General features: G+C 49.6%; 5 protein-coding genes across 5 annotated transcripts; 4 read left to right on the forward strand and 1 right to left on the reverse strand.

Moving 5' to 3' along the window:
* Positions 1–44: 44 nt before the first annotated feature.
* On the reverse strand, positions 45–251 carry M421DRAFT_37590 (uncharacterized protein; the record flags this gene model as incomplete). Its single annotated transcript, XM_033589798.1, has 2 exons — positions 45–167; positions 189–251. Coding segments are annotated over 2 exons (186 nt in total), but the record flags the coding sequence as incomplete, so codon positions are not given.
* A 10,147-nt stretch (positions 252–10,398) lies between these two features.
* Positions 10,399–13,956, forward strand: M421DRAFT_424793 (DNA mismatch repair protein MSH3). The gene is made up of 2 exons (XM_033593865.1): positions 10,399–13,716; positions 13,766–13,956. Exons 1-2 carry the CDS (start codon positions 10,430–10,432, stop codon positions 13,845–13,847), a joined length of 3,369 nt encoding a protein of 1,122 aa, XP_033444598.1. The 5' UTR covers positions 10,399–10,429; the 3' UTR covers positions 13,848–13,956.
* Positions 13,957–14,159: 203 nt separating this feature from the next.
* Positions 14,160–15,836, forward strand: M421DRAFT_72777 (putative dimethylaniline monooxygenase; the record flags this gene model as incomplete). Its single annotated transcript, XM_033596916.1, has 5 exons — positions 14,160–14,211; positions 14,267–14,354; positions 14,405–14,563; positions 14,617–14,899; positions 14,943–15,836. 5 exons carry the CDS (start codon positions 14,160–14,162, stop codon positions 15,834–15,836), a joined length of 1,476 nt encoding a protein of 491 aa, XP_033444599.1.
* A 288-nt stretch (positions 15,837–16,124) lies between these two features.
* On the forward strand, positions 16,125–17,754 carry M421DRAFT_280498 (methanesulfonate monooxygenase). Its single transcript, XM_033588915.1, has 2 exons — positions 16,125–16,431; positions 16,478–17,754. The coding sequence occupies exons 1-2, from the start codon at positions 16,340–16,342 to the stop codon at positions 17,598–17,600; spliced, it is 1,215 nt and encodes a 404-aa protein (XP_033444600.1). The 5' UTR covers positions 16,125–16,339; the 3' UTR covers positions 17,601–17,754.
* A 517-nt stretch (positions 17,755–18,271) lies between these two features.
* Positions 18,272–19,044, forward strand: M421DRAFT_72676 (Pam17-domain-containing protein; the record flags this gene model as incomplete). The annotated part of the gene is made up of 2 exons (XM_033596903.1): positions 18,272–18,808; positions 18,859–19,044. The coding sequence occupies 2 exons, from the start codon at positions 18,272–18,274 to the stop codon at positions 19,042–19,044; spliced, it is 723 nt and encodes a 240-aa protein (XP_033444601.1).
* Between the last annotated feature and the right edge of the window lie 2,461 nt (positions 19,045–21,505).

Below are 21,505 nucleotides of genomic sequence, written 5' to 3' on the forward strand. Positions count from 1 at the left end.
CTAGTCTACTCTTGGTCGCCCTGCTGCACTGTCTTTAGTCTCCCTTAACGCTTAGAGCCTGTGACAACAGCACTAGTAGATATAACGCCTATTATAAAGCTAGATTTATTAAAGTTGTGGGTGTCTTTATCTAGGATACTATACTTAGCTTTAGTATTCTCTACAAGCTAGAACTAGTTACTAATTACCTTAGGATCCTTACACAGCGCTCTCTTATAGTTATACTTACAATTAAACTTAACTTTAAGCTCTAACGTAAACCCCCAGCACCTGGGCCAACCCAGCACCCGGGCCAAAAAAGCTTGGCAGTACTAACTCACGTTACAACTCTTCAATTTCATCGCTATTTAACATAGAGCCTGCGTACACTGTGCTTGTATCTAATTTAGAATATGCCTCTATATCTTTTTTACACGTTCACGCGTTATGTCTAGTCCCTCCACAGTTTCTACAGCGCTATAGAGCTAGTTAAGCTTGTTCTTGATTACCACTACTATAAGCCTTCTTCGACCGCTTAGAGGCTACAGAGGCCTCTGCGGCCACCTGAGCTGCTGCCTCACCATACTCTATAGTACCACCTTGCTAGATCCGCTTCCTTTTGCGCAATTTCTGCTTAGTTATTACTGCTAATTGCTCTTTAAGCTTAGTAATCTAGGCTGCTTAAAGCACGTTCTGATGCAGCATAAGCTTGCCGCCTCTAACAAGCTAAGAGAAGCCTGCTTGCGCAGTAATAGGCAACTAAGTAAAAGACTTGTGTACAAGCTTTAACTAAGATCTAAACTTATAGGTATTGCTTAGAGTCTTTAACTGCTACAGCGTCTCTAGGAGGAGGGGTTCTAGCAGGGTACGCAGGCGCACTTTAAGGTAATCTAACACAACCTGCGCATTAAGAGGGACTAGCCCTGCTGCCTTAAAGGCCTTGTAACAGTTCTCTGCTATAAATATATTAAAAAACACATCCTTAAAGGTAGGGAGAAAGCCTTCTTTATTAATATAGAAGACACGCTTGCGTGCTAAGTCTTGTTGTCAGATAAGAGCGAGCGGCGAGAGGTCGGATCTGCGCAATCGAGCAGGGACCTGTCGTGCAGCCAATCAGCAGTTGCCAGGTCGATTAAGCGAGACCTGGCAACTCCTGATTGGCCCGCACACCGGCGGCCGCGAACAGCGCTAATTCCCCCCCACTTCAATCCTGTAGCAACCAGCACGACGCCACGGCAGAAACACCATCGCCACGATCATCAATATATCATCATACCACCTAAGATCTCGTTAAGCACATACTCTGGCTCACAGTACGAGCATCTGACAATTAAGAGTCTTACTGCCGCAACCGAACTGCTGCAGTCTCACTGCCGCAACCGAACTGCCGCAACCTCACTGCCGCAATCGAAATGGCGCAACCAGCGTACCGCGACCCAACGACAGTCCTTAGGGACCAAGCCGACTGGACTGGCTGGCTCGCGCAGCTACAGGCGAGATGCCTGTCGCGCAACATCTGGGACAAGATCAACCCAAAGACAACTACACCACTACTATCAAAGCCACTCTCGCCGAGGGCTCCAACTATTACTAACTACGCGCTAGCCGCGAACACCGACATACTGTCAAGGCCAACTGAGCTATCAACAACAGGCCAGAAGGCATTTAAGGAAGACCTTAAGTATTACAAAGTACTCCTCAAACAATACAAGAACAATTAACACGAATATGAGAAGGAGGAAGCAAGCCTTTAGCACATTATTGTGTTCATCCAGTCAACTGTGTCGCCACATCTACTGCGCACATGCTGTCTTCCTGAGAAACTACTGCGACAGTGGATCACAGACCTACAACTCACTGTTGGGGTCGACGAACGAATTGAACAAGAACGAGCCCAAGACAGATACCTCTCAGCACTCAAGCCAATGAGAAGCACGTCACAATGGGATACCTGGCTAGCCGAGTATGACCAGGCAGCTACAGAAGCAGAGACGTACAAAGTCGCCAAATTATCGCAATTAAATGTGATAACAAAGGACTTCCTGACAGCTGTGAACAGGGTCGCGCCTATGTGGGCTACAAGCTTTCAAGATAGCAGACGCTTTGAATCCAGTATGAGTTGGAAGGAGATAATGAAACGCTACCAAGAGCACATGATGATAAATCATCCCCTTAGATTAGGGCGGCACAAGGCCTTTGTGGCTGACGATGCAGTGTTTCTTGCTGAAGGGGGTGCAGCCTCCCAGAGCCATAAAGGGGACGCCCAACATGCTGTAAGCGCGCCATCCAACTGGGGCAGACCTTGATATCAACGTACAGCGGGTAGGAAAACCACCACGCTTAAGCGGCCTTCAGATCAAGAGCCTGCTTCCACTGGGGGAGCAAAATGCCCTGCATGTGGACAACGCCACTCTATACGGGATTGCTACTATGTTAATCAAGACAGAGCTCCTAAGTGGTGGAAACCAAATAAGATTATTTCTGAACTTATTAAGTTTAAGTGTGAGAAAGATGTCACCTTTTAAGGGCTACTTCGCGCACAAAGCAAGAGCCAATCAAGAACACTAGTGGTAAAGCACTCGCACACCCCTACCCTAGAAATCCTAGACAATTGACTAGAAGGCTAAGAAATTGCTGACGTCAAAGCAGCGCTCAGCGCAGCAAACCAACAGGATGCTGCTGACTATCCACTGCGGAAGTCGTTCATACTTGACTCAGGTTCTACCTGTCATATCACCAACGACCCTGACCGCGTCTATGGGTTCCGACAGCCATCGCCCGGAGACTTCATATGGGCTGGGAATTCCAAGGTGCTGGTTAGAGGATATGGATCAATTAATCTACTCCTGAGGAGTGGAGCCAGGACAACCAAGGTCACCCTCACGGACGTGGCAATTTGCCCAGACCTGCTATGCAACCTAGTGTCCTTCTGCCTACTACGAAACAGAGGCATGTGGTGGGACACACAAGCAGACCTAACAACTCTCTAACAAGCAAATGGCCAAGTAATTAGAGTAGTATCAGAAATGCTTAGCTAGTAGGTGCTTGAGTACGAACTGTCTCCACTAGCCGCCAACCACACACACAAAATCACCACACGCACTAAGAGAGGACCACAGAAGGCCTCAGCAATACAGTGGCACAAGCGACTTGGTTACCCTGGTCCTGCTGCAATCGAACACATTGTCCAGCAGACTTAGGGGGTGCGGATCTAAGGCATCACTACAGTCAAATGCAACGCTTGTGGAATAGCTAAATCGCGACGGCAAATCAGCCGCGCACTAAGAATCAACAATGACGGACCTGGAGAAAGACTCAGCGTTGACTTCCACTCCTACAAAGTACAAGGAGTCACTAAAGAAAAGAGCTAGATACTCATCACTAACAGGTTCTCAGGCCTACAGTGGGACCTCTACTTCACAGATCATCGCACAGTGAAGTTAATTATCAAGGCACTGTCAACGTTTATCCTGTTCTTGAAAAATCACTACAACATCTCAGTCAAGACTATTGAGGCAGACAACAAGATAGCCACAGTCAAACCAGGCGTATTGAAATGGCTGGCAACACAAGGAATTATTGTGGAGCCTTCAGCGCCAGACACACAAGCACAGAACGGTAACGCAGAACGCTCAGGGGGTGTGAACAAGGAGAAAGCTCGCGCAATGCGACTTGATGCCAACCTCTCCTGGGAACTGTGGCCAGAAATCACGAGGGCGGCAGTATACCTCTACAATCGAACGCCGAACTACGCAAACCATTGGAAAACACCATACAAAATATTCTTTACGCGAGTTGCCTTTAGCAACAGAATAGTAACATCACTGCGAAAACCTAACCTTGCGCACCTAAGAGCATACGGGTGCAAAGCGTTCGCCATAACAGACAACACACACAGAGGCAAATCACGTCTTCAACAACTAGACCTAAAGGCCTAGATTGGCTATCTAGTGGGCTACTAGTCGTTAAACATCTATTAAATCTAGATACTGTCACTTAGCAAGGTGATAAGCACTTAAGATGTTATGTTTAACAAAGACACAGTATTTAACAGGAGAATTAAGGACCTTATAGAGAACCTCATGCACAACACACTTGAAGAAATAGCAACACATGTGCGATCCATTGAGCTACCAACGCCTACCTAGCAACCAGAAACAGATTCCTTTTATGAGGATGAAGCCCTAGCAGAGCCATCACCACAAGACGAAGCAGACCTGCCAGGCTACTATCACGGACGGAAGATACAGGATAGCTATCCTACCCCTCCATCAACACCGCCACCTGCAGCACTACTTGCAGGCATTATGGCCAGTGATCAAACAACTCTGACGCAACAAGCGTCCTCAACTACTGTCCTGTGGGCAGCATCATTCCTTGCGGGAACCCAAGCTGGACGTGTTGGAACATACAGAGGAGAAGTCATAGACAAGGCTAAGATGATAAGAATGCTTGCCAAAGGCTTGAAGCCCTATCAAAGTCAACTTCCACCTCTGCCCACGTTCCAAACCAAGCTTGAGGATCACCCTATAGGTAAACTCTTTCAAGAAGCCAAGTGAGAGCACCTCGCAAGCTACCAAGAAATGAAATCATAGTTAGAAGTACCACTTCAGAAAATCAGACTAACAGGACAACAGATCCTTGACTGCATGTAGGTATATACCTATAAGCTTAATAGACATCATTGACTGCTGAAGTGCAAGGCGCGACTGGTAGTCAGAGGCGATCAACAACGCAATATTACATCACAAGACACCTACGCAGCCACGCTTGCCAGCTGATCCTTTCGAACAATGATGGCTATGGCAGCTCACTATAACATGGAGCTCAAACAATACGACGTTACCAACGCGTTTGTTCATGCTACAATGGACAGAGAGGTCTACATGAGGATGCCACGAGGCTATCAGAAGCCCGGCACGATACTGCAAGTAAACAAGGCACTTTACGGCCTGCGCATCTCTCCCCTCCTCTGGCAGAAGAACTTCACTGCAACACTAAAAGCACTAGGTTTCCAGACTGTGCCTCACGAACCCTGCTGTCTAACTAAGGGCAGCATTATTATCTTCTTTTATGTTGACAATATCATCCTCGCGTACAATAAATTAAAAGAGCAAGAGGCAATGCAGACAATCAGCCACGTACAGAGCAAGTACACCTGCATAGGAGGGCACGACCTACAGTGGTTCCTCAGCATGGAGATCATACAAGACCAAGCAAGCAAGAAAATCTACCTATCTTAGGCAGCGTACTCAGACAAAATTAGTCGCCTTGCTGAGAACACAACTATACGACATGACACTCCAATGGCAACAACTGAACTACAGCCAAGGAGTGGACTAGCAGCGCCAGCAGAAATCAACAAGTATTAACGCAAAATTGGATCACTGCTGTTCGCTGCGGTCACCACGCGACCTGACATTGCGTTCGCTACATCAAGGCTTGCCAGGTTCCTCACCAATCCAGGCATCAGCCACCAAGATGCTGCGGACTGGGTCCTTCTATATCTACTCAACACTAAACAGCGATCACTGCAGCTTGGAGGAGGCATCGGCCTCCAGGTAGCAAGTGACGCGTCCTTCGCTGACAACACTATGGACAGAAAGAGCTCCCAAGGCTACGCAATCAAACTCTTTGGCGGCCTCATCGCATGGAAAGCGAACAAGCAGGACACAGTAACAACATCAACAACTGAGGCTGAGCTTCTCGCTCTTACCCAGGTTGCAAAAGAAGCACTCTTTATCTCACAGCTCTTGCGCGAACTACACGTCAATATAGGCGCACACGCCATCACGATACAATGCGACAACAAACAAACAATTTAACTAGTCACTGAGGAAGTGTCGCGACTACATACCAAACTTTGGCATGTGGATATCCACAACCACTGGCTCTGACAGGAGGTGGCCGCTGGAAAGATCATCATGGAACACGTCCAGTCTGCGAGCATGATAGCAGACGGACTCACAAAGGTACTCCTAGTGAACAAGTGGGAAGGTTTCCTCCAGCAACTCAGTCTGGTGAACAGGGAGTCAACAGAAGTGCTAAACAGCGTGCCTCTAGACAGGATTCAAGAACAAATTGAGAACCTTACACGCGCATGAATGGTTAGCTTGAAGAGTTTCTAAGCTGAAGGGGGTGTGTTAGATAAGAGCGAGCGGTGAGAGGTCGGATCTGCGCAATTGAGCAGGGACCTGTCGTGCAGCCAATTAGCAGTTGCCAGGTCGATTAAGCGAGACCTGGCAACTCCTGATTGGCCCGCACACCGGCGGCCGCGAACAGCGCTAATTCCCCCCCACTTTAATCCTGTAGCAACCAGCACGACGCCACGGCAGAAACACTATCGCCACAATCATCAATATATCATCATACCACCTAAGATCTCGTTAAGCACATACTCTGGCTCACAGTACGAGCATCTGACACTTGTACACGCTAAGAGTACTTGCACTTTAATAGCAAGAAGCAGACTACATTAAGCAGCAAGAGGATGTGTAATAAGTAAGGTAGTATGTAGAGGGTAAGGATTATGTTTTTAAGGCAGTAGTCCTTAAAATCCTGGTTAAGGTGGCTCTTATAGCCGTCTAAAATGAGCAGCCTGTACGCCCCCACCTGGCTCGCCTTTGTATGCGCGTCAAAGTGCTTCAGCCACTCAAGGCCAAGCGCGTTGTTCGTCCAGCCGCTCTCAGAGACAGAGAGCTTCCAATTGCGTGGTATATCTGCCTCCTCGTACCAGGCAGAGATGTGAACGCGTCCTTTGTAGATAATAAAAGGCAGGGTACAAGATCTAGCAGCGCAGACGCTCTAGATAACTGTTACCTACTCACAATCACCTAGCTAAATAAGCTAAGGTTAATTACGTCTCTCTACACCTATAACAACCTTTATTAAGCTAATAACACCTATCTAGAAGCTAGTCTTGTTAAAGTTGTGTATGTTGTGGTTGTGTACGCTATATTTAGCTTTTGTGTCCTCTACTAGCTTAAACCACGCGCTGATTGTCTCTAGATCCTCCTGCAGCATCCTCTGCCTATCTTTAGCTTGATTAAAGGCCATCTTGAGCTCAGCTGAACGCGTTACGAAGCGCTCAGCCTAGTGCTTGCTAACAGGCTGCCCACCGCGTACACCCAACAGTTTGTTAGCTATATCTGCCACCTCGCACAGCCAGGGCGCGAATCCTCGCGAATTAAGGTCAAGAATGTATTATACAATTGTTTGCTCTTTAGTACGCGTAAGCTTATGTTGTGTGTTGCGTCTATTGTTAATATAGAGTCTGCCTCTATACCTAGCACTTAAGGTTGTATATAGTATGTTAAATACCTAAGTAGTGCTTTAGAGGCTTTTAAATTTATATAATTAGAAAGTAGAAAGGGCAAGATTAATTCTACCCTCTTGTTTAGATAATTATATATCTTGTTAGTAAGGCATTACGTGTTAATATTAATAGTTATAGTCTTGGCAAGAAATGGCCCAGGTGCTGGGTTGGCCCGGGTGCTGGGGGTTTACGTAGGCTGGCGGAATGGGTATACTCCAACGTCCTTCGTGGGTACCCCCCAAAACCTTATCAATAATACATGGATTCTAGCAAACTAGGGCTAAAAAGAAAGAGAAAAACCACCTCTATATTTTTGTAGTAGAAGGTTCTGTTATAACTATTAAACTGCACAAGCTAGAGGCTAGAAAATATTAAAAAAGGGGGGTACCTAGCAAGCATACCTATTAATAGGTATACTTTGCTAGGTAGTGTTAATAACTTAGCTAATACTAGGCAGAATTAGCTAATTCTTTTTTTATTAGAAGGCGCAATACTAGGCGCTTCTATCGAATAATAGATTATGTAAGCGTATCTCTGCTAGTTAAGAAGCTATAAGCCAAAACGTAAAAAAGCATACCCTACCCATCCGCCAGCCTAGGTTTACGTTAGCTAATAACGTACTCCACGGGTGAGTCGTTCATACGGGTGAGTCGTTCATACTGCCAAGACCACACCAAACCTCCACCCTATTATGGCTCGCATTGGCCTACTTTGGCCTTGTATACACTAGTACAGCATGTAATATTATTCAGCAACAGCTTCTACAGGCTTTTTACACGTGCACAAGTTATGCCCTACCTTATAACACTATTTACAGCGTCTTTAGGTTGCCTCACCTCCTTTAACACGCGCTTGCTTCCCTGCCTTCTTACTATTACTACGCGCCCTAAACTTAGTTAGAGTAGTTAATTAAAGGCCTTCCTTAGCTGTTAGGACCCCTTCCTGCTGTAACTGCTTTCTTTTATGCAATTTACGTTGCGTAGAGGCCTTATTTACTGCTTAAAGCCCAGTGATTTCCTTTTAAGCTAACACCAGCTTGTACGCTACTATAGCTGCGCCTTTAGCAAGCTTTTTAAAGGCCTTAACTATTAAAGTTAGTAAGCTGCTTGTATGCCTTTAAATACTCTCTTAAATTAGTGTTAATTACAACCCTATTTGTAGGGTATTGCTAGGGGTTTAGGACTGCTAGGGAGCATCTTCTATAGTAGGTAATAGTAGGGTATGTAGGCAGACATTAAGACCTATTATAACCTATTCTAGCTTAAAGGGAACTAGTCTAGCGCCTTAGAAGCCTTCTTAGATATTACTAGGAGTAAATAACTCCTTATAGGTGCCTATAAAGCATAGCAGGAACTTAGTTTTAGTAATATGCGTGATTCTGTTGTGCATAAGATCCTTAGCTTAGCGCCTATACGCCTTCTTTAAAGGGGTAAAACAACCTATATCTAGTGGCTGCAAGAGGTGTGATAAGTGTGGAGGCATACACAGTGTGATAATGTTTGCTTCCTTGCAGTATTATTAGAAGTCTAGGGAGTTGTGGCTCTCATGGCTGTTAATAAGGAGCAGCTAGTACACTCCTTAGGTGCGTGTCTTTGTATAGGCATTAAAGTACTTTAACTAGTTAAGACTAAGCTAGTTAGTAGTCTATCTGTTCTTAGAGACTCTAATAACCTAGTTGTAGGGTAGATTGTCCTCTTTGTACTAGGTAGAGAGGTAGTTGCAGCCTTTAAAGATAATGAAGGGCAGAATGGCCCATCCTGTGCTATTGATGCCCTGTATGACTGTTGTCCACTCCTAGTTGCCCTGCTGCACTGCCTTTGGCCGTCCGCGACGCTCTGAGCCTGTAACAACTGCTCCTGTTGATATCTAGTCTATTATGAAGCCTGTCTTATTAAAGTTGTACGTGTCATTATCCTAGATGCTATACTTAGCTTTAGTATTCTCTACTAGGCGGAACCAGCCCCTAATAACCTTAGAGTCCTTACACAGGGCTCTCTTGTAGTTGTACTTGCGATTAAACTTAACTTAGAGGTTAGGGCAGCGCTTAACAAACGTATTAGGCTAGTTTATGCTAACATAGGCTATATTACGCTCAGCGCGCAAAGAATTAGCCATATCAGCTACAGCAGCCAATCGAGGGGCAAATCCTCTGGCATCCAGCTCAAGTATGTACTCAGCAATCACATCCTCCTCAGTCTGATCCATATTCCGTGATTTCGGCGTGCAATTGGCTCGTGCAGTGCGTCCTGCGTATCGATCGCGTAGCGTGTTGTAAGGCGCGTTATATATAGCTGCAGCGCGTCGCAGAGTAAGCGTCGCGTCTTGTTTAACTGCCTGAAGCGCAAGCTGTATTGCAGCTTCTTTAAAGGGCTTAGATTTGTGTTGTTGTTGAGGCATTGCGTTGTGAAGTGGAATGTTGGTGTGGTCTTGGCAGTATGAACGACTCACCCGTATGAACGACTCACCCGTGGAGTACGTTATTTAACAAAGTTAGCAGCCTAGTTCTTACTAATAGGGGTCTAGTGGCGCTTAGTAAGTAGAGAATTAGCTATGCCCTCTATATTAGTAAGTCAGGGTAAGAATCCTTGCTTATCTAGCCTTAACACGTGCTAGATAATTACCTCCTCTTTAGTGCTAGTTATCTTAATTATGTTAGGCTTGCAATCGCGTTGTGGAGAGGTTCTAGCAAGTTAGTGACTAAGTGTCCTTTAAGACACGTTGTAGATAGCTGCAGCGCGTTGCTAAGAGAGTGTCGCGTCTTAATAGATAGCCTGAAGAGCAAGCTGTATTCCTGCTTCCTTTAAGGGTTTAATTGTGTTGTTACGTTGAGGCATTGTAGGTAGAGTGAAGTTTGGTGTGGTCTTGGCAAAAGTGAGCCACTCGCTTGTGTGAGCCACTCGCTTGTGGAGTACGTTACTGTGTAGTATAATATATTATAGTTGTGTGCTGTAATGTTGCAAAGTAGGTGCAGTATTGGTGTGGTCTTGGCAAAAGTGGCCAGCTCGCTTGGGTGGCCAGCTCGCTTGTGGAGTATGTTACCGGTAAATCAAAACGTGACAGCGTGCAGAATTGGGCGCGTCACGCTCGCCAACGCGTTCCGCGACCGCCGTTCCATCATCACACCACACCCACTCAATGGCTCCCAAGAGCAGTCAGCCGCCGTCGAGCGCGTCACAAAAGACAAAGCAACAGTCGATTTCAAGCTTCTTTGCGCCAAAACCATCACAAGCACCGAAAGCCCCGCCTGACCCACATCCGCAGTGCGCGCCTCCCGTCGCCAAAGTCTTTGCCCACGATGATGACGAGTCAGAAGCCTCCCCGTTAGGCAAGTCGATTTTGAGTCGAAAGCGCACAACACCTGCATCTGGAAAGGATGGCGAAGCTCCCAAACGACTGCGAGTCTCGGACAATGAGGATGCGCGCCTATCGCTCGGTCAAGCGACGGCCGCCAGCCTGAACACGCCCAAGACTACGAGGCTTGCGGAGAGGACGGCCAAGTTTCTCTTCTTATCGTCTCCACCGCGACGCGACGAGAACGAGACCACCGCCGAGCACGATGCTGTAGCCACACAGCAGGAGAAAGACAGGCTGCACCAGAAGTTTGTCAAGAAACTTGGGCGGCCAGACAGCTTTGCGGAGCTGCGCAGGAGGAACAAGATCTTGACTGAAGAGGAAGCCAGTGGAGAAGGCGAGGCTGAGGAAGAACAAGACGAGGACGCACCCAAGCCTGCTGCTAAAGGGAGGAAAGGCGCCGTCGCGAAGAAGGCTGCCTCGAAACTGACGCCCATGGAGAAGCAATACCTTGAAATCAAGCGGAATCACCTCGACACAGTCATTGTGATGGAGGTTGGCTACAAGTTCAAGTTCTTGGGCGAGGACGCACGGACAGCCTCGAAAGAGCTCGGAATCGTGTGCATACCGGGCAAGATGAGATACGACGAGCATCCTTCTGAGGTGCATCTCGACAGATTCGCCTCTGCCAGCTTTCCAGTGCATCGTTTGCAAGTCCACGTTAAGCGTCTCGTAAAAGCGAACCACAAGGTTGGAGTGGTCAGGCAGGTCGAGACGGCGGCGCTGAAGGCAGCTGGCGATAACAGGAACACGCCATTCGTGCGGAAGCTTACAAACCTCTATACAAAGGGCACATATGTTGATGACGTTGAAGGTCTGGAGACGGCACCGGACAGTCAAGGCTTTGGCGCACAAGCAACAGGCTACCTGTTGTGTATCACCGAAACTAACGCGAACGGCTGGGGCGACGATGAAAAAGTACAGGTTGGTCTAGTTGCCGTACAACCTGCGACTGGAGACATCATCTACGACGATTTCGAAGACGGCTTCATGCGAAGTGAGGTCGAAACGCGTTTGCTCCACATTGCACCAGTTGAGTTCCTGGTTGTCGGTGATCTGTCGAAGGCCACAGACAAACTAATACAGCACCTCTCAGCCAGCAAAACAAACGTTTTCGGAGATCGCTCGCGTGTCGAACGTGTAGAAAAGCCCAAGACCATGGCTGCCCAGGCCTATGGTCACATTTCCAACTTCTACGCCGGTAAGATGAAGTCTACTCAAGAACGCGCCTCATTCAGTCAGGGTGCTATCCTCGACAAAGTGCATGAGCTGTCGGAGCATATCACCATATGCCTCTCAGCGATGATCACATACCTGAGTGAGTACGGCTTGGAGCATGTCTTCAACTTGACGAAGTACTTCCAGCCCTTTAGTGCGCGCTCGTACATGCTTCTGAACGGTAACACACTTTCAAGCCTGGAGATCTACCAAAACCAAACCGACTACACAGCAAAAGGTAGTCTGTTCTGGACAATGGACCGGACCAAGACTCGTTTTGGACAACGACTTCTGCGGAAGTGGGTTGGACGACCGCTTATCGAAAAAGAACGCTTGGAAGAGCGTATCGCGGCAGTGGAAGAGCTCAAGAATGGCGAGAACACCATGCCTTTTGACAAGTTGAAGTTCTTACTCGGCAGGATCAGGACCGATCTCGAAAAGGTGCTCATCAGGATCTACTACAAGAAATGCACGCGACCGGAGCTTTTGGCTGCACTGCAAGCATTGCAAGACATATCTGGCCAGTATCTGGAAGTTCAGTCTTCCGAGCAAAGTGGCTTTTCGTCCAACTTGCTCAGCGAAGCAGTGGCAAACATTCCGACAATCTACGATGACCTTGTGACTTTCCTCGAGAAGATCAATGCTAGCGCTGCGAAGGCCGATGACAAGTACAACTTTTTCCAAGAGGCACACGAAGCAGAAGATATCAACGATCTCAAGCTCAGTATTGCCTCAGTCGAAGACGATCTTAACACCTATCGCAAGGATGCCGCCACAAAGCTTGGGATGACGAAAGTCGACTACGTTACTGTTGCTGGCATTGAATATCTCATCGAGGTCAAGCGGAAGTCTCCGCAAGAGAAGAGGGTTCCTGCGTCGTGGCAACAGATCTCAGCAACCAAAGCTACCCTTCGTTTTCATACACCCGAGGTCAAACGCATGTGCCAAGAGCGTGATCAGTACAAGGAGTCTCTCGCTGCGGCCTGTGACGCTGCATTCAAACGCTTGCTGGACGATGTCTCGGCCAAGTATCAGGAGCTTCGAGACTGTGTCCACTCAATCGCAACGCTCGACGCGCTCTTTTCCTTGGCCATACTAGCAAATCAACCTGGTTATGTGAAACCCACCTTCACAGACGATATCGAGCTCAATATCACCGGTGGTCGACATCCCATGGTCGAGCAGCTGCTGCTGGACAGCTATGTGCCGAACGATCTGAACCTCTCGCACACCGCTACGCGCGCATTGTTGGTCACAGGACCGAACATGGGTGGCAAGTCTTCATACGTCCGCTCTGCTGCTCTCATCGCCATTATGGGTCAAATCGGGTCATATGTGCCTGCAACAGAAGCACGGCTTGGCATGCTAGATGCTGTGTTCACACGCATGGGGGCGTTCGATAACATGCTCAAGGGCGAATCGACATTCATGGTGGAGCTCAACGAGACATCCGACATCTTAAAGTCTGCAACTCCCCGTTCGCTCATCATCCTCGATGAGCTGGGTCGTGGCACGAGTACGTTCGACGGTGTCGCTATTGCCGAAGCAGTCCTCGATTATGTTATTCGCGACCTGCAGAGCTTGACTTTGTTCATCACGCACTATCAGCACCTGTCCAAGCTTCACTCGCGATTCGCCAACGACGAGCTGAAGAATGTGCACATGTCTTTCGAAGAGCGCGGCGGTGGCAGAGAGGTTGTCTTCCTGTATGAGGTGGCTGAAGGCACGAGTCACCGATCCTATGGTCTCAACGTTGCGCGACTGGCGAGGGTACCCGAGAAGGTCATCGATGTTGCTGGTGTGAAGAGCGCTGAGCTGGAAGACAACATGTCGGCGTGCAAGATCGGTAATCTGTAAGTTTCACTGAAGTGTTTCGATGTCTGATATGCTAACTTCGACCAGGTCGCGTCTGATGAAGACTCTGATGAGTAGCGACTCAGAGGAAAGTCTCGACAAGGTCATTGAAAGTATCGAGCAGTTGTGAGCAGGCTCGTATACAGCTGGACATGTCAATCGTTGCTCCGTCATGTTAGTATATGTACGCGACGAAGTGAAACCCACACAATTTAGGTCCTATGTAGGCTCAGATCGTACGATCGTTTATCTGTTTCGATAAAGCTCATGATGGTGGCGTTAGTGTGCAGTTCCAGCCAACAACAGCAGGGCCCCATTGCGCAAACATATAGCCGAGCACGTCATCCGCTTCCGCTAATAGACTGACATCGGTCAGCGACTGACAACCCACATATTGATATATTGGTCTCGAGTAGTCGTAGGAACCGTCCTCGGCACGAAGATGTCTGAATCGACTTCTAGATCAGTGGCTATCATCGGCGCGGGTGCTGCTGGTACGTGCGAACGACATCAACACACCGTAGCTACCATCATCTCACGATCCGCCAGGTGCCGCTGCAGCTGCAGCTTTCGATGCAGAAGACGCTTTCGACATCATACAAGTGTTTGAGCGCAGGGAGACGCCAGGAGGAACATGGTCACGCAGAATGGATATGTAGTCAATTTCGCGAACTGACTACGATGCAGGATATACGATCCGGACCCGGCACGACCGAGTCAATTACAGCCTGGAAAGAATCCCCCAGATGTCGATCCTCCTCTAAGAGTACCCCAAACTCTACCAGCTGCTACAGCACCCACAGAGCAAACGAGATTCGATAGAACGCCCATATACGAAGGTCTTACGTGAGTCGAACCTTGCACATATGTGATCACACACTCGGCTGATCAAACCGAAGAACAAATGTTCCCGAGATTATCATGTCGCTATCAGACGAGCGATTCGCTTATGGACCATTTGCACCACACTGGGTTCCAAAGCAGTATATTCAGAACTACTTTGCATCGCACCACACGGATCGATTTCTGGTTCTGAACACTACCGTTGAGGATGTCACTCGCGAACGCGATAATTGGCGCTTGACACTGCGCCGCCACGACCCCACGCAAAAGGTAGATATCTGGTGGGCTGAACACTTCGATGCCCTCGTTATCGCCAATGGGCACTACTCGATACCCTATGTACGCTTCACGAGCCACCTTCAGGCCGCGCTAACGAGCTCAGATCCCGAAAGTTGATGGCCTTGATGAGTTCATGGAAAAGTACCCTGGAAGAGTCGCGCATTCGAAATTTTACCGTAGTCCAACTCACTACCCCGGGGGAAAGATTCTCATCATAGGCAATTCCGCTTCCGGGTACGATATCACGACTCAGTTCGCCCAGTCTGGAATCGTTGCTCTTCCAGTCTACCAATCGCGGCGGTCACCCTCGCGCTGGGATGGCCGTGATCCTCCACCAGGCGTCGTTTGGAAACCCGTCATCACTTCCTACTCTTCATCGGGGACGATACACTTCGCCGACGGAAGTCACCTAGACGACATCGACACAGTAATCTACTGCACCGGGTACAAGCCCTCGTTCCCCTTCTGGAACAGTCATGCAAACGGCGGAGAGATCTACGATTACCAGGAGAGCAAGTTGGACGCGTTCTACCAGCATACATTCAGTACAAAGTGGGAGAGGAGCTTGGGCATCATTGGCATACCCCGGGTATTGACGTTTCGATCTTTCGAGTATCAGGCCATCGCTCTGGCCAGATTATTCTGTGGCCGCGAGGCCCGGTGCTTGCCTTGTATCCCCGAGCAGCGCGACTGGGAGAAAAAGAGGGTTGCGAAATGTCAACAAGAGGGTCGCCTGTTTCACACCATTCTCTGGGACGACGGTGAGACGATGGAGTGGTTTAGGTATCTGTTCGAAGTTGCTGGGCTGCCGGGGTTGGAAGGCAAGGGCAGGTATCCGCCGCAATTGACAAGGGAACAGAGGTGGGCGTTTGAGAACCTGAGAAAATATCCTGAGCCAGGGAAAGGGGACAGGAAATACTCGATTGAATCAGATGGGTGGAATCTCGTTGGAAAGGAATTTGAGGAGAAGGAGCAAGACAGTGCATGGTTTATTTGAGCTCCTGGACAGAAAGAGCACTCAATCGATGGCTTCTTGTTGATGTTCTCTTTTTGCTATTCCTCAACGTGTCTCGAGGCTGACAATGCAGTGTTGAGGCCTGATGTCTGCAGGCGCGTGGGGATATTTCGTTATTCACTGCCGCGATGGCGCAATTTACCGAATCCATCCGATCCATTAAAACACCATGGACGCCATATCTCCGGCGTACCCATTAGGATAGCTTTTGCAGATCTCAGTGCGACTCAGTGATACAGCACGCAATCGCGACCATGGATGTTGTGAGCCATACAGCCGTGAACCGGTGCTGTTGTGTGATCACTCAACATCGACCCTGATGGTGCGGAAGGTCTCCGAAGAGCTTTGATTGATGAATTAGCACTATGATTAAGGAGCTTAAAGCTGCTCATCAGGAGGTATAAAGGAGGTCGCCAACTGCGCGCTTCTCATTAAGGAACTTGGCCGTGTAACAATACCGGATCTAGTCTTTCGAAACTTCCAAAATGGCCGCACAAAATGGCACAAACGAGTCGAATGGCCACTCGCCCATCCAACCCCACGAACTGAACACAGACCCGGACCGAGTTCTTTTCGCGTGCGCCCGTCCACACCCATACTCTGTTCCTGCTAATAACCCCCAGCTACTGGGTCCCCAACGTGTCCGGCGGCCTCGTGATCTCCAAGATCCCACAACGCACCTCCTGGGATCTTAAGTCAAACACGCGCTACGCGCAGAAGGCCGAGAGCGTAGGCTTTGAGTACGCGCTGACCCAAATCCGCTTCACAGCCTCGTACGGTGCGGCAAACCAGCACGAATCCGTGACCTTCTCGCAAGCTCTTCTTCACCAGACAGAGCGGCTTAAGCTCATCGCTGCGATACTGCCGGGACCCTGGAACCCGACCATTGCCGCGAAACAAATCGCTAGCATCGATAACTACACCAATGGGCGCATTGCGGTGAACATCGTCTCCGGCTGGTTCAAGGGCGAGTTCACGGCTATCGGGCAGTGGTGGCTCGAGCATGCCGAGCGGTACAGGCGGAGCCGGGAGTTCATCGAGGCGTTGAAGGGCATCTGGACCGCAGGAGACGAGGGATTTACATACGGAGGCGATTTCTACCAGTACAGAGGGTACAAGCTGAGCCCCAAGCCATTGAGGTGGGAGGGGCGAGAGCATCCGGAGATCTTCCAGGGCGGCAACAGCGACGATGCACGCGATAACGGAGCGCAGGTCAGTGACTGGTATTTCATGAACGGGAATGATCTGGACGGATTCAGGACGCAGATCCAGGACGTCAAGGAAAGGGCCAGGAAGGTGGGGCGCGAGCAGCATGTGCGTTTCGCAGTGAACAGCTTCGTCATCCTCAGAGACACGGAAGAGGAGGCAATTCAGGTGCTCGGCGAAATCCAGGGCAAGGCGGATATCGAGGCTGTTGAGGCGTTCCGCGACGCGGTGCAGCAGGCGGGCGCCAGCACGGGGAATAAGAAGGGGATGTGGGCGGACTCCAAGGTACAAGACTTGGTTCAGTATAATGATGGGTTCAAGACAAAATTGATCGGGACAAAGGAGCAGATTGCTGATCGCATCCTGTTGCTGAAGAGCTTGGGTGTCAATCTAGTGCTGGCGGCCTTTCTGCACTACGAGGATGATATCGAGGCGTATGGTAGGGAGGTGCTGCCGTTGGTGAGGAAGCTGGAGGCTGAGGGGCGCGGCAAGGATGCTGAAGATGAGATTGCAAGGACTGGCGATATTTACAGGAAGTAGGGTATCGTTTTTGGGTATCGTTCTTGGGTATCGTTCTTGGGTATCTTTCTTGGGTATCTTTCTTGGGTATCTTTCTTGGGTATCTTTCTTGGGTATCGTTCTTGGGTGTCGTTCTTGGGTGTCGTTCTTGGGTGTCGTTCTTGGGTGTCGTTCTTGGGTGTCGTTGTCCTTGGGTATCGTTCTGAGGTATCAAGTATTCGTGGTCACCGCAATGAATTCGAGACTAGTTGGTTGTTCACGTGTCCAGCCAGTCTTCCACCCTTCTGCGCGAGTAGTGGTTTGTCACTTGCGGCATCAGAGCTTCGTCGATGACGTTGAGCGACTGTGGACGTGGTGCAGGTCTTCTGCCCTTGTCGACCGGTCCTCTTTGCGCAGCACCTCTCGAGGCTGCCCAGATGTTGCCTGCTGGCGCTGCGGCTGCCGAAGGCCACTTTTCTTTGATGATGCGCAGTGGAGCGCACATGGCGGCGGTAGTGCGGACAGGTTGGTGGTGCAGGAGGTCAAGGTCAGGCGGTGTTGCTCAACGGCTGATGTTCTGATCCGAGCTCGATGACGTCTCGGTGGTGAGGTGCCAAGACGGAGCGAGCTTAGCTCGCAGCTCTCCAAAAGTGACCGAGTGTCGGTGCTCTGCAGGGCTGACCACAACACGTCCCATCGCCGACACGACCACGATGCTCGCCCGAAGCGCCCTGTGCCCCGCGAGGGCCTTCGCCAGCCGCCAGCCGCCCGCCATTCTCGCGCCGTGCTCGGCCGCGGCGTCTTCCTCTTGGACATGCACACGACCAGCCAAGCTTCCGCAGCACTCGCAGCACTCCCAAACGCGATTCCTCACACAACACCGCGCCGCCTCCACCAAGCCTGCCGTCCGCAGCGCCGCCACAGCGCCGTCGGCGCCCGGTGCCAAGCAGATACCAGGCACAGCAGCTCTCACATGGAACGACTTCTTCGCCCTGCGCCGAACGCGCCGGCGGGTTGGGCAGGCGTGCTCGGGCGCCAGTGCCATTGGCGTGACGTACTACGGCCTGACCTTCATGATCAACAACGGCTACGACGCCGTTCTGTCGGAGCAGCTGGGCGGCTTTGAGCCCATGATGCTGATGGGCTTGAGCACCACGGGCATGCTGGCCGTAGGATGGCTGATTGGGCCCATCTTTGGCAACCACGTCTTCAATCTGGCGTACCGGGGCGTGCTGAAGGAGTTCACAGCCGTATGTCGAGCTGCAAGGTCGTTGGCAGCATAGTACTGACGCTTACACAGAAAGACTCGGCCTTCTTCAACCGCATCAAGCGTCACCGCGTCGATCCCTCTGTCTCCTCGCTCGCCAACCCACCGCCAGACTACTACGGCGAGAAAATTGGCAGTGTTGCTGGCTACAGGCGCTGGCTGAAGGATCAGCGCGCCTTCAACCTGAAGACCGGCCGACACCAGCGCGGGCAGATCTAGGCTTTGCAACGATCAGAGATGCAGGTACACACACTGGCGAGAACCCCTACTTTTTCATTGACTGTAACTGTAACTGAGCGGCAGTGTTTTTGGAATGTCGCTAGCGATGGCATTATGGCGCGTTCACGGCCAGTCTAATTGTTTTCAAGAATGTCCAATGTCCAACGGCGAGCTTTTGTACTTGTACTGTCAACCGTCATCTCCCCTCCAGGGGTGTACCACGCAACACATCGCTCTTATCATCACATTGCCACTGACCGTTGCAGTCATCACTTACCGCCCTTCTTACGGTACTTAGCCGCATCCGCCCAGCTCTCTCCATACGAGAAGGCTCCATCAATATCCTTAACCTCCTTGCAGAATCGGCACTTGCCGAAGTATACATCTCCCTCCATTGTACGGAAGTTGAATTTTTTTGGTGCTATGGGGTCATCAAGGCACTGTTGTAAGCTGTGGGCGTACTTGTTGCAGGCACCCTCGGGCAGCTTGTGGCCTGATTTGCTGCAGTGGATATAGTGCATATATTTGTTGGTTCGTGGACACATGCTGGCTGTTGGTTCTGTGCAACCAAAGAGCATGGCGATACCCAACCCTTTATATGTGGACTGCTGAAAAGATTTGACCAGGTGACACGTAGTGACGGAACTGCTTCATTGCAGATCAGGTCACAAATCGACAGCTATGTTCCTCGCTGTACAGCGCAGTATCAAGAGCGAGGATCAATTACCGATTCACAACATTGAAAGGGGGTGGCTATGCCGCCATATTATGGTACACGCCTCCGACAATTTGAACGACTAGTGTGATTTCACGGCAGCAACGTCAATGTGATCTACCTTTTTGAAGTGAGCACTTGCTTCCACAACGTTAGCGACGTGCGGCCACTCATTGATACTCCCAGAATGCACAGAAGGACGTCATACTAGTTGGTCCTATTCAAAAGAGAACTAGGTTCTACAGTACTCGCATTTCCGACTCTGTTACTTGCGGTACGCCGCCGCATCTTCCCACTTCTTACCAAACGCGAAAGCGCCACGAAGGGCCCTACCCGTCTCACAGAAGCCGCACTTTTCTTGTTTGGCACCGCCAAAAGTCATGTGCCTGAGGTCGAACTTCTTGGGGCTCACTATGTCTTCGGTACATTGGCTAAGTTTGTACGAGTAATATTGACAAGCGCCTTTGGGGATTACGTGGCCGCAGGGCTTGTAGAAGTAGTGTGTGTTGCTGTCTTTCGGGCACATTGTGGTGGTGTTGTAAGTTAGCTGCTTATTAACTACTGTTGGTGTCTTGGCGTAGTGTGGTCGTTGTTGGCTGTGTTGATACCTCGGATGATGCACTTTATACTGCTTATCTATGAAATTGAGGCCTTCTTACATGGCTCGAGGGAGGCTGTTACTCAATTGAGGTTGTCACTTAAAGCCGATTTCACAGTGCCGAGGCTTTATGAAGTTTCCAAACTCAAGAGCATACAGCGACCACTTGAAAGTCGTTCACACTTTGAGCCGGTACAATATGTCCGAACTCAACAGGCGTGCCCATTTGAGTGGCTATCGCACTTACAGCATTGAAGAGACATCCGACAAACAACCAGCATCAGACATCGCTCTACACAGCATTGAACGCGAACACGATAATGTGCGATCCTGGAACAGCGAAGAGGGCTAACAGACCGAGAGGCAGACTAGTGTTTTCGTTACGAAAGTTCCTGCGAAGCTGTGTGACTGAATGCACGTCAAAGAATCCAAGCAACCACCGGTATTCCAACTGCGTGGTGCCCTTGCGGCGTCTATCAGGGAGCGTATTCACATTCAGCTTTCATGTATATATACATCGGCGAGACCGGCAGGAGTCCCCAGACAATTGCTAGCTGACATCCTCAAGTATCGCTGACTACAGTATCAGAAGCGAGCCTTAATGATGTGCGATCCTCACAAAACCGAGCAGAGGATCCACTACCGACGCTGCAGTCACGTCATTGCTCGGTATGTGTATGGCCAACCCGCGTACCAGGGATATAGACAATCCAAAAGCCTTCAACAAGATGGCGAGAGTTCCAAGCCTATGCAAGTTCTGTTACGAACTCAGAGATATTGACGACACTTACGGCCACGGGCCGGGCTGGGAGAGACGGAAATACTTCACTACGTAGTAAAAGAGCGATAGCTAGTGACTGAATATACACTGATTCAATGCATGGCCCGTGAGACCAAATTATCCTGGGTGACTACATAGGTTGCACGGGAACATAAAACAGAACTGGACATTGAACATCTTCTCGTGGAATCACGTCCGCAACTATGTTATCTTGCCCTGCCAATTGCAATAAGGTGTCAATTACACCTTACGCTTTGGTTGACGTTACATTTGCTGGGAGCACATGTCACAAATGGTGATTGAACTCACTTTTGTGAGCAAACCTGCAGGATATTGCGAATGACTCCAAGTCAAGAGCGGCAACTGG

This window comes from Didymella exigua, assembly GCF_010094145.1.
Source record: "Didymella exigua CBS 183.55 unplaced genomic scaffold M421scaffold_39, whole genome shotgun sequence".
NCBI lineage: Eukaryota > Fungi > Ascomycota > Dothideomycetes > Pleosporales > Didymellaceae > Didymella > Didymella exigua.